This window comes from Prunus persica, chromosome G1, assembly GCF_000346465.2.
Source record: "Prunus persica cultivar Lovell chromosome G1, Prunus_persica_NCBIv2, whole genome shotgun sequence".
Classification (NCBI taxonomy): Eukaryota; Viridiplantae; Streptophyta; class Magnoliopsida; order Rosales; family Rosaceae; genus Prunus; species Prunus persica.
Genome location: NC_034009.1, coordinates 19,259,583 through 19,275,685, shown reverse-complemented (window position 1 = coordinate 19,275,685; position 16,103 = coordinate 19,259,583). Strand labels below are relative to the sequence as shown.

The 16,103-nt window shown below is 34.4% G+C and overlaps 1 protein-coding gene across 1 annotated transcript; it reads left to right on the top strand.

Annotated features, from left to right (window-relative positions):
- Positions 3,748-5,640, top strand: LOC18793557 (protein SHORT-ROOT). Its single transcript, XM_007221550.2, has one exon. It carries the CDS (start codon positions 3,841-3,843, stop codon positions 5,188-5,190), a length of 1,350 nt encoding a protein of 449 aa, XP_007221612.1. The 5' UTR covers positions 3,748-3,840; the 3' UTR covers positions 5,191-5,640.

The following is a 16,103-nucleotide window of genomic DNA, read 5'->3' as shown; positions in this document are numbered from 1 at the left end:
ACGGATTACGTAAATTTAAAAACGTTGGGTTTCATATTGATGAAATTGAAACCCCATGGCCCATTTCGATAATGACCTAAACCTAAAGGGAGTAAAATGTAGTTAATCCAATGGAAAAAAAAAGTGAAATTAAAACAATCAGCCTTAGATCAGTCTACTTTTGTTTTTCACTTTCTCCCTGTAACATGCCATGTTGGGTTTTGTTTTCTACTTCAGCATCCATTACTGAACTAATCATATGCTTCCACTTTCTTCACGGAATTATCAATCGGCTAAACATCTTTCCTACCAGAAAAGGAAATTGTTTTGCTTAATTTGCTTAGTATGTTTCTGAAACTTAAACTTTTTAGGGAGAAAAACAACAATCATTAATCCTTAGAGTTAATAGGGATAATTTTGTACCTAACTAAGATTCATGTTCTATCGGATCACTCCATAGACACCAAGACACACAGAAAATCTGCAGATGACTTGTCACATGCTGGATAAAGAGAGACACCAAACTTTTCTTCATCACTTTACAAAGCACTCTCTTTTTCAAATACCCAGCACTCATTATTATCTTATCATTTTCCTTATTCAATTATATATATATATACACACAATTATATATTCGCATCATTATTACCTTATCGTTTCCCCATATAAGAGATTTTTCCTTTTATTAATAGTTTCTTTATCATGATAAAAATAATTTAAATGCCATATCTTCAAATGTCTCGATGTTACTCTTTTGTTTCTTCAATAAATTTCTCTTGTGCCGTCGAGATTTTTTTTTATTAATTTTTTTTAAAAGCTAACTGATATTATTCTTTACATACTATTTATATTTTCATTGATATATGGTAACATTCTCAATTAATTTTCATTATTTGCAGGCCGGAAACAATCATATGATTTTAAAAAAGTTGGACATCAAAGATCGTGGGCCGTACATGACAATGACTTTCATGGTTTCTCCATCTAATTAAACTCATTTGAAAATCAAACCATATATATGATGCATGAAAGACACATGCAGACAAGGAAAGCTGCAAAACCAGGGGCCCTTTTGAATGGAATCTCCCTTAGAATTAACACCATGCACCTTTATTTATTTATTTATTTGATTTTCTTAGTTAAGAGACTATACACGCCTTTAGCCAAGAAAATTAAATACATAAATAATTAGGGATATATAAGGAGGCTGAGAGCTTCTGAGTGTCATCGTCTTCTAGTGCAATCATTGGAGGAGAATAAACTTGCATTAGATACCACTTAATGTTGGTTTATTCACCTTCCAAAACTTTCTCCCATTATAATAGAATTTTAATTTCAGACTTGGGCTTAGCCAAATTGATTAAAGCGGATGTACTCATTACTGTGCACTAGTTCAAATCTTCTTCTCCGTAGTTTAGATAGATTAAAATATAATATCGTTTGTATATAAATAAATAAAAAAGAATTTTATTTAATGGAAATTGTAAAAAAAATGTTGGCTTATTTACGTAACCAAATTAGAAAAGAGACAATGGTTTATACTTTTCTGAAAGATATCGATCCATTTAGAAATTTAGATAGACGCTTCTGTGGCTTATTTACTTTATGTGTGTTTCAATCGTGTGACCGACGTCTGAAGGGCAAAACGGTCATTTAAGGTTGTATTTATCTCTAATCATACAGTACACCCCGTAGAGCATCTTCTTCACCTTCATTATATTCATTCCCATTTATAAAGTTGGGTTGGCAGAGTCGTTGTTGAGTAGGGGAGCAAATGCGACAAGTAAATCCATTGTTCTCTCAAAGTTGGTCAAGTGCACAGAACAAGGGCCATTATGGCTGAGTTCTTTGCTTTCTGCAGATTTAGAAGCTAATGGCTGTTTTTTGTGTTTGATGGCAAGTGGGAGGCGCTCTTTTTCCTTTGGCGGTTTTTTTTATGCTAAAGGTTTCTTTTTTACGTAGGCCCAAGCTTGTACATCTTTTTGTCTTCTTTACAATGCTATATTGTTTCGTTAATGAATGAAATCCCTTAAAAAAAAAGTTATACACATAAGAAAAGTTCGTAATGGTTCTTCGGTACTTATTTTTCTCTTGCTCAATAAATTGGAAGGTCTCATTTTAAATGTCTACATTGTGATGTCTTACCAACATTTTTAAACATACATTGCCAATTCGAGTTCAACTACTTAATCTATATGTTGGGAGGAAAATTCACAACTTTAAATCAGTTAGGTACAAGATTGGATTAGGAATGCTAAGAATAAAGAAATTATTAGCCGAGAGAAGGATTGAATTGACATCAAAATGCCATGAGCAAAGAACATCAGAATAAAGAAAGAAGTTGAGGGATAAAGAAATTCCTCTGATTAATAACATTGCAGTTCAATTATTGAAATTGTTCGTCTTTCGAGTCATTTCTTAGAGGTGATCATCCTTACAAAAAATCAAGATCAAGCAAATTAACTATTTGATTATCTAATTGTGCTTAAGTAAACAACGAACACAATATAGTCAATAAATTTGAAATTTGATACAACGAACTCAATATGTTCAGCTGGAAGCCTGGAATGGTATGAAGATGTTTTAGTTTTCAATTTTGGACTCAACTTAGACTTTCGGTATGATCTTGAGTATCGCAGGCACATGCCTGAGTTTTCTAACGAGTTCTTGTTGTGATCAATTTTAGACTTTCATTGCAATGCATCATAATGTGAATATGCATATAGATTATAAAATTAATCGTCATAGAAGCTACACCAAACTAAAAAGGGATGGTATATATTCTCAAAAAAAGAAGAAAAAGAAAAAGAAAATCTGATATCAAAGTTTGGCAAAATCTGATAAAACTTAGCCGCATTTATAATACTGTTGATTTCATGTGACATAGCCTTTATCATCATCTCTTTGTTTGATAGAGTAGAAGAAAATGTGATGTTTGTTGTCTTTCCCTTAACTTGATCCAGTTGCTTCTGAGCAATATAAGGATTCTACACACATATTTAATTAGGGGAACACATATTTAATTAGGGGAACAAGTGTTTTATTCCTGTCCAAAACTTCCATGTCAATGATTATTATTGTATATTTATGATGACATCTACCTTATCATATTTTAATTTCCATTTTTAACAAAGACACGGGTATTGACAGAGAAGTGTATGTCTAACCTGACTTAATTGAATAGTAACCCTATCAAAATAGTTTTCATATCGTTATCACTCAAGCTAATGAATAGACATTTGTCCAGATATAAGTTAAGTCTGTTGGCCAAAGTAACACAACTGCCCCTTTGCATCCTAATTCAATCCGTCCCTCCCCATACAGTAAAGTAATTAGAATAACGCTTTGTGAAAAAAATCATTATGAGCTTTTAATTTCAATTTTTATTGCGTTGGTCATTTGCAGCCGCCATGCGTAGTCAAAAAAGAGTTGTGCCATTTGAACTAAGTCCCCATTTTGAACCTGATACTTGCCAGGTGTTTAACCTTTTTATACCAAGCATTATATATGGTTGTCTATTCTTGAGATGGGCATCCCTATATAGTTTGTTCAAATTTCATATGTCATGTACTTGCCCATTGTCACTATTGCTGCTAATAAAAATATGGCCCAACTTAAAAATTATGTGTACTCTCAGATTTTAAAATATACTTGTCGAAGACAAGCCACATATAATAATTAAATTAATTAAATAATTAATTAATTAGGATGAAAAAGACTTGTAATATAATAGTATTGCTTTCTATATCCTGGCCAATTCTGAGTTCAGATGAGATAGAGGTAGAGAGGTCTGCAAATTAGGTGGTTCACAGTCTTAGCACCAAAGGGGCTTTGCTGCTTCAAAAGTAATTAAAGTAAGCCATGGACATCTCTCTTTTCTCTACCAATAATAAAGAAGCAAACTTTCTGCAGCAGTACTCCAACCAGATCAAGATCAATGGTCTGGCAGCCATAGACATGCAAAGCACCAACCAGCCCCAGAATAGTCACACATCAACAAGCCGTTCATCGGGGTCCAGCGAGCCTTGTCCGGCCGGCACGAAATGGGCATCTAGGCTTCTTATGGAGTGTGCAAGGGCAGTCTCAGAGAAAGACTCTTCTAAAATCAATCACCTTCTATGGATGTTGAATGAGCTGGCTTCTCCTTATGGGGATTGTGAGCAGAAGCTAGCCTCTTATTTTCTGCAAGCTCTCTTTTGCAAGGCCACAGACTCCGGTCTCCGATGCTACAAAACCCTAACCTCTGTAGCTGAAAAGAGCCACTCCTTTGATTCAGCCAGGAAGTTAATACTAAAGTTCCAAGAGGTAAGCCCATGGACGACTTTTGGTCATGTGGCTTCAAACGGTGCCATATTAGAAGCCTTGGATGGAGAGACCAAACTTCACATAATTGATATAAGCAATACCCTTTGCACCCAATGGCCTACTTTGCTAGAAGCTTTGGCCACAAGAAACGATGAGACGCCGCATTTAAAGCTCACGGTCGTGGTAACAGCGAACATAGTCAAGTCGGTGATGAAGGAAATAGGCCAAAGAATGGAGAAGTTTGCTAGGTTAATGGGAGTTCCCTTTGAGATTAATGTGATCAGTGGGCTAAATAATTTGGGAGAGCTCACAAAAGAGGATCTAGGTGTTCAGGAGGATGAGGCTATTGCTGTGAACTGCATTGGGGCCTTAAGAAGAATTGAAGTTGAAGAAAGAGGGGCTGTGATCCGAATGTTCCAATCGCTAAGGCCTCGAGTTGTGACGGTTGTTGAAGAAGAAGCAGATCTTTTCAGCTCATCAGTAAACCATGACTTTGTCAAGTGCTTTGAAGAGTGCCTTAGGTTTTACACATTATACTTTGACATGCTAGAGGAAAGCTTTGTCCCAACCAGCAATGAAAGGTTGATGCTAGAGAGGGAGTGCTCAAGAAGCATAGTTAGGGTTTTGGGTTGCGATCACCATGATCATGATGACAAAAATGGTGGTGGGGAATGTGAGAGAAGGGAGAGAGGAAGCCAATGGTCTGAGAGGCTGAAGGAGGCATTTTCACCATTTGGGTTTAGCGACGACGTTGTGGATGATGTCAAAGCGTTGCTAAAGAGGTACCGAGCCGGTTGGGCGCTGGTGCTACCACCACAAGGAGAAGATATTGATCAAACAGGAGTCTATTTAACATGGAAAGAGGAACCTGCAGTATGGGCTTCCATATGGAAACCTTCTAATTAGCCACCATTATTGCTAAGTCTACATTCAGAGTGAAGGGAATTTGAAGATCGCATCGTATATGGAGTTGCCCCTTTTCTTCAATATTTAATTTTCTTACTATATCATGCATATGCCTTTTCTTTTTCTTTTCCATCTTCATAATGTCCTACTTTTCTTATGCTTTGTGCTTGGGAGTTTGTGTTCGTTTCTTTGTTGGTTTTATTTTATTGTTCTTGTCTTTTTGAGTTCCATACTGGATGGTGTAAATTTCCTTTTGGATATTGCTTGCTTCTTTCTTCCATATCCCTGAGCGCTGAGTGTGAGTGGGATTCTCTCTCTGTTATGCATTTGCTGGATATTGAAGCATATAACTCATTTCATTTCCATTGTATTTGTTGGTTCATTTGTACAAAAAGAAGCAAACCCTTTTCGATCGTATTTGAATAATTAGTAAACCGATGTTGACCAAAATAAATTTATGGTTTATCATATTGCTTTGTGATTGATCCTCTTTTGTTTATATCAAAATTATGTATCAGCCGACCGATTTGACATTTCTGATAAATTTACTTCAGAAATAATACATATAATGATGATTAGGCTTGGATGTCACTTAATCGTCATGCTTATGAATTATAGTTCTAGTCCAAACCCTAAAGAACCTAAAATTAGGTACTTGTTAATTTATTATCATTTACACATAAGGAAAACAACTTTGTAACTCTCTCTCTCTCTCTCTCTCCTAAAGAACCTAGAATCTGCTTTTCTCCATAGAGAAAACTAAGCCGAGAGAGAGAGAGAGAGAGAGAGAGAGAGAGAGAGCTAAAGAAGTATACATCAGAAAGTAAACATTACATACATATTGGTAAAGTTGAAGACTATATATATATTTATTTATTTGTGGAAGTATACATATAAATTGACATAAAGAGAGAAGGGTCCCAAGAGAGCTTGGTGGCAAGCAGAAATGTACCAACTAGATCCCATGTTTGCCTTTTGGTCCAGTGATTTGAATAGCATATTTTGCCTTTTAATTACTATATTCATGTACTGCCTTTAAGCCAACATTATATAGTGGAAGGCTACTTTTCTAGTTTGAGATAAGACGGTGTACTAGCATTGCAAGCTCATCTCCTTGCTTTGTATGTTACTTGTTTATCATATTCTATTGGTGGTATTTTAAACAAGAACCCTCTTGGTAGTTAATGAAACCCCCTCTAGCTTTAGTTCTCTTTTCACACACAATCTCAGAACATGCATGCTAACGGATATCGACTAGAGTTTTATTTTATTTAGTTACCTTTATCTTTACAAGTAATGCCTGCAACTGATGGGGCACCAACACGGACGCAGTGGGGTCCTATAATTAGTGTAAATGTTCTCTCCTCTCTATTTATGCTTTTGAGTTATTTCAATTTGTGAAAAGAAAGTGCTAGGTTTACCTTTTCTAAACCTAGCATTATCTTTAAAATTTCAAACCAAATTTATGCCGACTAACCAAAACAAAAACCCATATAACCACCTAATCAACAAATCAGAAAAAACTTCATCCAATAAATCAAACTAATATATGTACACCATAAATTTAATCCAAGTAATTATAAATTTCATACATCATACAAGTAATTAAATTAAAAACATAACTACAATGGAAGCGGCAAAACCTCCGCGGCACTACAGCAGGTGGGGATTAGGGAGGTTGGGGTTACGATTTAAGGAGATAATAATAATAGAAATTGGGGGGTTTTTTTTTGGGGGGGGAGGAAAACCCTATAAATAACTTGGCTCAAAACGGTATCATTTTGGCCAGGTAATTTTAAAAAAATTACCTAGGCTAAAATTACGTCGTTATCCAGGAGATTTAAAAAAAGACAGCTGCAGTTGCATCTGCTTCTAAAAACAAAGGAGTTCCCCATCGAACAGAGGTGTTCCGATAGAATGATTAGATGTGTAGGATGATTCATCTAATCATTGTCCACTAGTCCATTCATATATGATATATACATGTTCTGATATAATGATACCATCTAATCATTAACGCACTACATATGTGCAATATATGATACTCTAATATATGTATTGTTGTGAAGTCATACGTTGATACATGATACATTAATACATGATATATTAATATATGTGCAATATATGATATATTAATAAATGAATTTTTGTTAATTGTACTAATACATCAGTTTGAATTAATACAGTATGTCGTTCCAATACAATACATTGTTCTAAATTAATACAATACACAAATTTTGATCCGTAATATTGTACCGACTGTCTACCCCTTCCAATTTTGTACCACAGAAATTACCGAACTCCGAACCCGTTCCCATTCCACGTTCCACCAGGTTAAATAATCCAATCACCACGAATTCCATCATTGATAATCAAGCATTAATAATGTAGATGTGAAACTAATTATGAAACAATTGCAAAATCGATGCAAAAACAAAATGTTTATCATGGCAACATCAGAAACACCTCGAAGAAAGAAAGGGAAAAGGCTCTCCAATCAAAACCCAAAAGGTACAACTTTTAAGCAAAATCATTCTACACTATGATAACAGAGCTTAGCCTAAAGCTTATCAGGAGCAACATTTCGGTGAGCCACCAAAATGGTAGTTTTGGTTTGGAATTCGCTAAATGGCGGGTCTGATTATGAAAGAACAAACCCTAAAAAAACTTTAGCAACCCGGAAAAAAAAAATAGATAGAAGAAGATTTAATGTCTTATCAAATATCGGTATGAGGGCAAGCAAAAGAGTGATGCAAACATACGCAGGTGAGTCGAATCCTTCTTTTCGTTAATCTGGACTTCTTTTGTTCTTCACCTCTTCAAATGGCGGTATGCAGAAGTTAAATAACATAAAACCCTAAACCCTATTTCATTTTTTAAATTTATTTGTCAGAATCCTATAAGTTTGTTTCAAAGTTAGTTTTCAAATATTACATTCCTGACTCCATTGGTAAACAAAATTATATAATGACCCCTCCCTGGTATGGGTACGAGTATTAGCAGGGATGCAGCTAATGGGCTGTATGGGCTATAGGCCATGCCAAAAAAACTTTCCTTTTTAAATGTGAGGTAGTCTTGTGTGAGACGCATGATATTTTTTGAGGTGCTTAGAAAATAAGTTGTGTTATAAAAATAAAATAATCAGAGTATGAAAAGTACCACTGAATATTGGGAGTAAAATTATATTTGATCTATTGGTGTTTATACTGATAGAATTTTCTCTCAAATAGAACTCACTAACACTCAGATTTCACTCTCTTCTTTCCTCTCACTCTTCCTTTCTTCTCTTCCTTTCTTTCATTTCTTCTCCGTTGGTGTGTTTTGCTAAGCAATAGGAAGCCTATTTATAGGCAAATTGGATGATTTCCAACATCATCATTAAGCTTTTTGAATATTATTTCCTTCTTTTCTTTATGTGGGCTCTACCACTTTCCTTACAACACTCTCCCTTGGAGACCACAATGTATGAAATATGCATCGTTAAAAACCTTGCCAGTAAAACCTAGTGGGACAAAAACTGGTCAAAGGGAAAAAGAGTACATAACCATGTGTAACATAAAATTCTGTGTATATTGACATGCACTAGTAAAAAAAGAAACCCTTGCGTGACGAAACTAAAATCTTCGTCGCTCAAAGTCTTGCGTGACTAAACTTTGCGCGACGAAACTAAAATCTTCGTCGCTCAAAGTCTTGCGTGACTAAACTTTGCGTGACGAAAAATAATTCGTCGCGCAAAGTGACTTTGCACGACAATAATACTTCGTCGCTCAAAGTCTTGCACGCCCAAACTTTGCTCGACGAAAAACAATTCGTCGCTCAAAGTCACTTTGCGCGACAAACTTTTGCGCGACGACAATACTTTGTCGCTCAAAGTCTTGCGCAACTAAACTTTGTGCGATGAAAAACTATTCGTCGCGCAAAGTGACTTTGCACGACAAACGTTTGCGCGACGACAATACGTCGTCGCTCAAAGTGACTTTGCGTGACGAAACAATAAACTTTGTTGCACATAGTGACGAAGTGTGTTTCGTCACGCAAAGTCTTCACAAAAATAAATAAAATTATTATTTTTAAATCTTTGCATGACGTAATCCAAGTACATTTCGTCGCCTAAACCAATTTATTTTTGTTTTTTATTTTGTATGCATAACACTTAAGAAATTAAATGGTATATATATTTATTAAGTAGCTTTAAATTTATTATTTTAGTTTGGATCGGATTTTTGTTAGAAAAATATATTATTGTAGTTCAGATTGGGTTTTTGTTAGAAAATATATATTTTAAATTAATGATCAAAGTAGTTCATTGTATTCATATAAGGTCAAGGAGTGTAGCTATAAAAAAATCATCAAAATTGGAGTTAAAATAACCGTTAAATCATGATTTTTCATTTATAACCATCAAAAGTTTTGTCCCATTACTTGATATCTGAATGTTTATCTTTTCCGATTTTTGGCGTATATGATCTCAAAGTATAAACAAACAAGTTTGACGGTTGGATCATTAAAACTAGTTTCGTTAGATGCGTATGTCATCAAAACAATATATTCACTAACAATTAAGAGTTTATTTATACTTTCGTTAAATATAACATAAGATTTTGTGGTATCCACTAGTGTAAATATTTTAAATTGAAGATCTAATTCAGTCATTGTATTCATATAGGATCAAGGAGTGTAGCTGTAAAAATTATCAAAATCGGAGTTAAATTAACCGTTAAATCGTGATTTTTCATTTATAACCGTCGAAAAGTTTTTTCCCATTACTTGATTTCTGAATGTTTATTTTTTCCAATTTTTGGCTTATATGATCTCGAAGTATAAACAAACAAGTTTGACGGTTGGATTGTTGAAACTAGTTTTGTAGAATGCGTATACCATCAAAACAATCTATTCACTAACAATTAAGAGTTTATTTATTCTTTCATTAAATATAACATAAGATTTTGTGGTATCCACTAGATTAAATATTTTAAATTGATGATCAAATTCAGTCATTGTATTCATATAGGGTCAAGGAGTGTAGCTGTAAAAAAATCATCAAAATCGGAGTTAAATTAACCGTTAAATCATGATTTTTCATTTATAACCGTCGAAAAGTTTTTTCCCATTACTTGATCTATGAATGTTTATTTTTTCCGATTTTTGGCGTATATTATCTCAAAGTATAAACAAACAAGTTTGACGGTTGGATCATTGAAACTAGTTTCGTAGAATGTGTATACCATCAAAACAATCTATTCACTAACAATTAAGAGTTTATTTATACTTTCATTAAATATAACATAAGATTTTGTGATATCCACTAATGTAAATATTTTAAATCGAAGATCAAATTTAGTCATTGTATTCATATAGGGTCAAGGAGTGTAGCTGTAAAAAAGTTATCAAAATCGGAGTTAAAATAACCGTTAAATTGTGATTTTTCATTTATAACCGTCGAAAAGTTTTGTCCCATTACTAGATATCTGAATGTTTGTTGTTTGCAATTTTTTGGGGTATACGATCTTGAAGTATATACAAACAAGTTTGATGGTTGGATCGTTGAATGGGGTGTGTGTGTGTGTGTGTATAATATATATACACAAAACTTTAACATTTTTTTAGACTTTGCGCCAACAATATTTTTCGTCACGCAAAACTTCGCGCGACCAATAATCGAATATTTTTCGTCATGCAAAACTTTTAAAATTTGGGCGGGTACCAAAAATTGGACTTAGGAAAAAAAATGAAAAATTTTTTTTATAGACTTTGCGCGACCAATATTCGAATATTTTTCGTTGCGCAAAACTTTAAAAATTTGGGGAGGTACTAAAAATGAGACGTGGGAAAAAAAATTTTAGACTTTGCGAGACCAATATTTTTCATCGCGCAAAACTTTAAAATTTTGGATGGGTACAAAAAATGAGACATGGGAAATTTTTTTTGGACTTTGAGCGACCAATAATCCAATATTTTTCGTCGCACAAAATTTTGCGCTACCAACATTGTTTTGTCGCACAAAAAGTTAAAAATTTGGGCGGGTACCAAAAATGAGACGTGGGAAAAAAAATTTTAATTTTTTTTTGGACTTTGTGCGACCAATATTTTTCGTCGCAGAAAGTGATATGGTTTTTAAAACCAAAATAACTCCACCATTTTCTCAATCTCTTTCTCTACTCCTACCTCTCCTCTCTCTCTTTCCCTCTCCCCAAATCCCACCCTTTCTCTCACACTCACTCCTCTCACTTAATCTCTCATCTCTCTCTTCACTATCTCTCACTCTCACTCACTCTCTCATCTCTCTCTCTCTCACTATCTTCTCTAATTCTCTCACACTCACTTCTCCCTCTCATTCTCACTCACTCTCAATCTTGCCAAAAATGTATATTCTCTTCAAATTTTAAATTTTTTTCATTAATATGTGTTTTTGGAGTTAGTTTTGAGTTTGTGTGGGGTTTGGGGTTGAGTATAGGGTGAGGATTGGAGTTTGGGTTGGATTTGTGGTATAACAATTTTAGGGGAGATTATGCCTTCTTTTTTTTTTTGTGGTTATTTGACCATTTTTTTTTTGTTGGGAACTGTCGACACTTTGACGGCTAAAGTTGACGATTAGGACGCTATCGAAACATATCCTCCGGCACTACCACCACAATAGGCTTGTATTAGGATTTTATTATTGTACTTTGTTAATTTATGTGTACATTTTGAATATTATCTATTTATTTATTTATTGGATAATTTGATCACTATTTTTCGTATGTAATTTTATTTTGAATATGTCAATTTAAATTAAAGTAACGCAAAAAAAATGAATACAATTAAATTTAATTTAAAAAGTCATAATTCAAATAAATTAATATAATTAAATTAATATTAAAAAAAAAAGCCAAAAACCTTGCGCAACGAAATATTTCGTTGAGCAAACTATTAAATTAGTTTATTTTAATTAAAAAATTTTAAAACACAATAAATATTTCGTCACGCAAATATTTGCGCAACGTTATTATTTGTCACGCAAAACTTTAAAAATTTGGGCGGGTACCAAAAATGGGACGCAGGAATTTATTTATTTATTTTATAATTTTTTTTACCTTTGCGCGATCAATATTTGTAGTTGCACAAAACTTTGCGCGACCAATACTTTTCGTTGCAAAAAACTTTTTGCGACCAATACCTTTTCGTTGCGGAAAGTTTTGCGCAACCAATATTTTTCGTCGCTCAAGGTAGGTTTGCGCGATGTTAAGGTTCGTCGCACAAAGATACTTTACGCGACGAAAAATATTTTTCGTCGCGCAAACCCTTGCGCAACGAAATTGTACTTTGAGCAACAAAATTTTTTCGTTGCACAAAGTGTTTTTTGTAGTAGTGATGCATGCGACACTGCCTCATTAAAACCTTGCCAGGAAAAATCCAATGAGATAAAAACCTGGATGAAGGACAAAGAGTACAGTTTGTGAAGATCTTTATTGACAGCACACTCCCCTTGATGCTTGGCAAAATATCTTTTAAGCCATACTGTTGATCATCTTTCTAAATGTCATAGCTGACACTGCTTCTGTGAGTGAATTTTGTAATATTGTTGGATGCTCCCCTTGAAGAATATCTCCCCCTAATATCTTCATAACTATCTTTGTAGAGGGAAGTTCTTTCAAATTGAGTGAATGACGTAGCCATCAACAATTCATGTAGTTAAGTAAGCAAATATATTCCCAATGAGTTATCTTTATGTAAATCATAGAAATTTCCAGAGTTCGCGAATCAAACAAAACTTGGGCTATTTGTAAGTTCACTTGAAAAGAATATGCTCGTATATGGTTTAATGCTGAGATAGCATCAAATATGTCTCACATCATACCAAAGTGGTGGTGATGGAGCTGAGCTCTATCTGGAAAATATAATGTTTGGTCCAGTATACTTCCGGAAAATCATTTAAGTGCCTAACGGATAATCTACATAAAAATGCTTTAATACTTTCTTAGTATAAGTAAGAATCTTATTAGCATAATGCTCGATCTTCAGGCCGAGACAAATATTTTTTGAACTCTTCAGGAGTTTTGACTAAGTATTAATTCTTCAGGAGTTTTGATCAATTATCAACTCTTCAAGAGTTGTAATGTGTTGAAACCATATCATAATTAGTGTACTCACTGATGCAATTTATACATATTAGTATTGAGTACAAAATTTGTGTTTCAGGTACATGCTTTTCAGAGACTTGCTTCATGCTTTAACCCAACTATTTATACATCTTTAGGGAATCACTTCTGGCGATATGTTCCTTGCATTTAATAACTCTTAAAGATAACATGTTGGTCTCTGTAACTATGCAATAAGACTGCACAATTGCATATGTAAACCAACATTTCTTGTTTCTACCAAAAATATTGTGTCATACAAAGTGAGTATATTCCTCTTTATTCCAACACTCATGCGTAACCTTTAGGGTTAACATCTCTTTGGGGTCCATACTATGGGTTTGTTCCTTCACGTTAATTCTCATATGTAATGGAATTGCCTCTTTCCATTTTTGGCCAATGATATTGTCGACATTTCATAATTGAACGTGGTTTCAATCAACACAACTCATTGGTGATTTGAGTAGCTACTTCCAAACCAAAAATTATCATTCATCAATTCGTGATCCCACCATTCTATGTGCATGCACATGCATCAATTATGAACATTTCTTTACTTTTGGGTACCCAATCCACTTCAAGGTTTTTATTTTCTCTTTCCAGACAGACATCTCTTATAGGATGAATTATGTGAGAATGTGGATCTTAACCTCCAGTGGAGCGTTATTTTATAGTAGGGTGTGGATAATCTCCATTCCGGGAGTTGGAACATTTCGAACTCATATATCTGTCATGCTGCAGGCATGTCATAAATTAATACATACATGTCCAATAATTTTCCTTATGGGACTTTAAACCATATAATTTACTACGCATTAGGTGTGCACGGTATTAATATTGACATGTTAATGGATTGTCCTTCCGGGAATTCAATCCATATCATTTGCTATGCAACAGGCGTGCATTATATTGATCACTGCTATACCCATATTCTGATCTTATGGAACTTTAAACTATGCAGTGTATTATCAATGTATTCAACTTGCAATCTATGAAATTTGCATTAATAATTTATGAATACATATTAGAATGATACAAGCCATTCTTCTGGAATGGTCATAATATAAGTCATTCTTTTGGAACGATCTATAATGCAAGTTATTCTTCTGGAATAGTCCTTTGCATGGCGTTCTTCTGGAACGACCTTAACTCCCCATTTGTTTACCTTTAAGGATGTCGTACAAAATATCAAAATACGAGTACACGCATGAAATAACACAGGTATTGCTTACATCCTTAGGTGGGAGAAACTTTGCTCAAATATCATTCAAGCTCGTATCGGCTCAGCAAAGACAATATAAGGCTTGATGATCCAGTTATATCCTGTAAGAACAAAAATCATAATTCTTTTGTCTCTGTAAAAAAAAAAAAAACCCTCATTGTTAGGTTCACTACATGGATTTGTTCTTCAGATGTCCGTTCTAAAGAAACAAAATCCCTAATGAACAGAGAGTTGTAAAAAGAAAGAAAAGATACAAAGAATTGTGATATTAATTGCAAGGTAGGTAAGAAATCGGGGAAGGAAACTAGTGAGGTAACAAACAACAAACTCACATTTCTCTTAGCTTAGAAGAACTTTAGGAGATTAGAGTATGTGGTCATCCTTATAGTTCCTTGATCTAGCTAAAATGTGATCAGGGATAGTCTCGCTTCTTGAATGGATGATCAGAGATAGTCTCGCTTCTCAAGCACATCAAGTGCTCACTGATAGGAAAAACAAATGGATATTGCATCACTAGATATGGAGAAAGCTGGAGAAAACTGGATGTATTCTGCAAAGAAAATTTCGTTAGTAACATATTTATACACAAATTAGAGGAACAGTTTGATCCGGTGAATCTCAAATTAGCTATGAAATTTGTCTGGTTCTCGAGATGCTTTTGAAAAAGTAACTCTGTGAAATCCATAAAACAAGATCGGCTTTGACAAAAATAGTCCTTGAAAACCCTTAAAGTGCCAATAGACATTAATAGAGGCCGCGTGAAGTTTTGGAATCTGGAAAAGAAAAAAGGGAATATGGGGATCCGAGAAAATCTTGAGATCCTGGAAACGGTGCCTCATTTTCATCTATAGATATTACCTCTACAAGGCCTGATTGGAGTAACTGCATTTCAACTTTACTGCCTTCCATTTTTTGAAAATTCAGTTTTTTTAAGACTTTCCTCGAAACACTTTTAAAATGGCTTCCTCTTCTTCTCCCCCAAAACATCTCGATTTAAATGTTACTCCCAAAACAACCCGTGACGCCAAAGTCTGGCATCCATCCTTTGTATCCCAAAATCGTCATCTCACGGTTAATGATTCTGTGATGATGAATGATATGACTGTTGTCATAGTAGCTAGGAATTTCCTTACTCCTATGAATAAAATACAATTATCAGGACGATTTGACAAAGAGGCTATTGATGACTCAATGACTTTTAGCATTCAGAGTGCTGCTTCTGTTTCTAACATGGCTGATCGTTTGCATGCCAGAGCAAACAAGATTCAGGAGCTAAACACTGAATATTCGTCTCTTCAGAGAATGCTTCATGATTCTCAACAAGAGGTTGAGAAACTTAAAGAGGAAAATAAGGCCTTGTTGAAACTGGTGCGTTGATACTCCATTGATACTCGGACAAGGCTTGACATGCTGCAGATTTCCAATGAAAATATTCTGGGAGACCACGAGAGGCTCATGGCTAAGCTTAAGAGGCGCCATCCTCTTCCTTCAGAGGCTTCCAGAACATAATGGAATTTTATAGATTTTACAAAGTCTGCTCCTTCCTTGTAGGTGAAAAGAATCTATCTGTTATA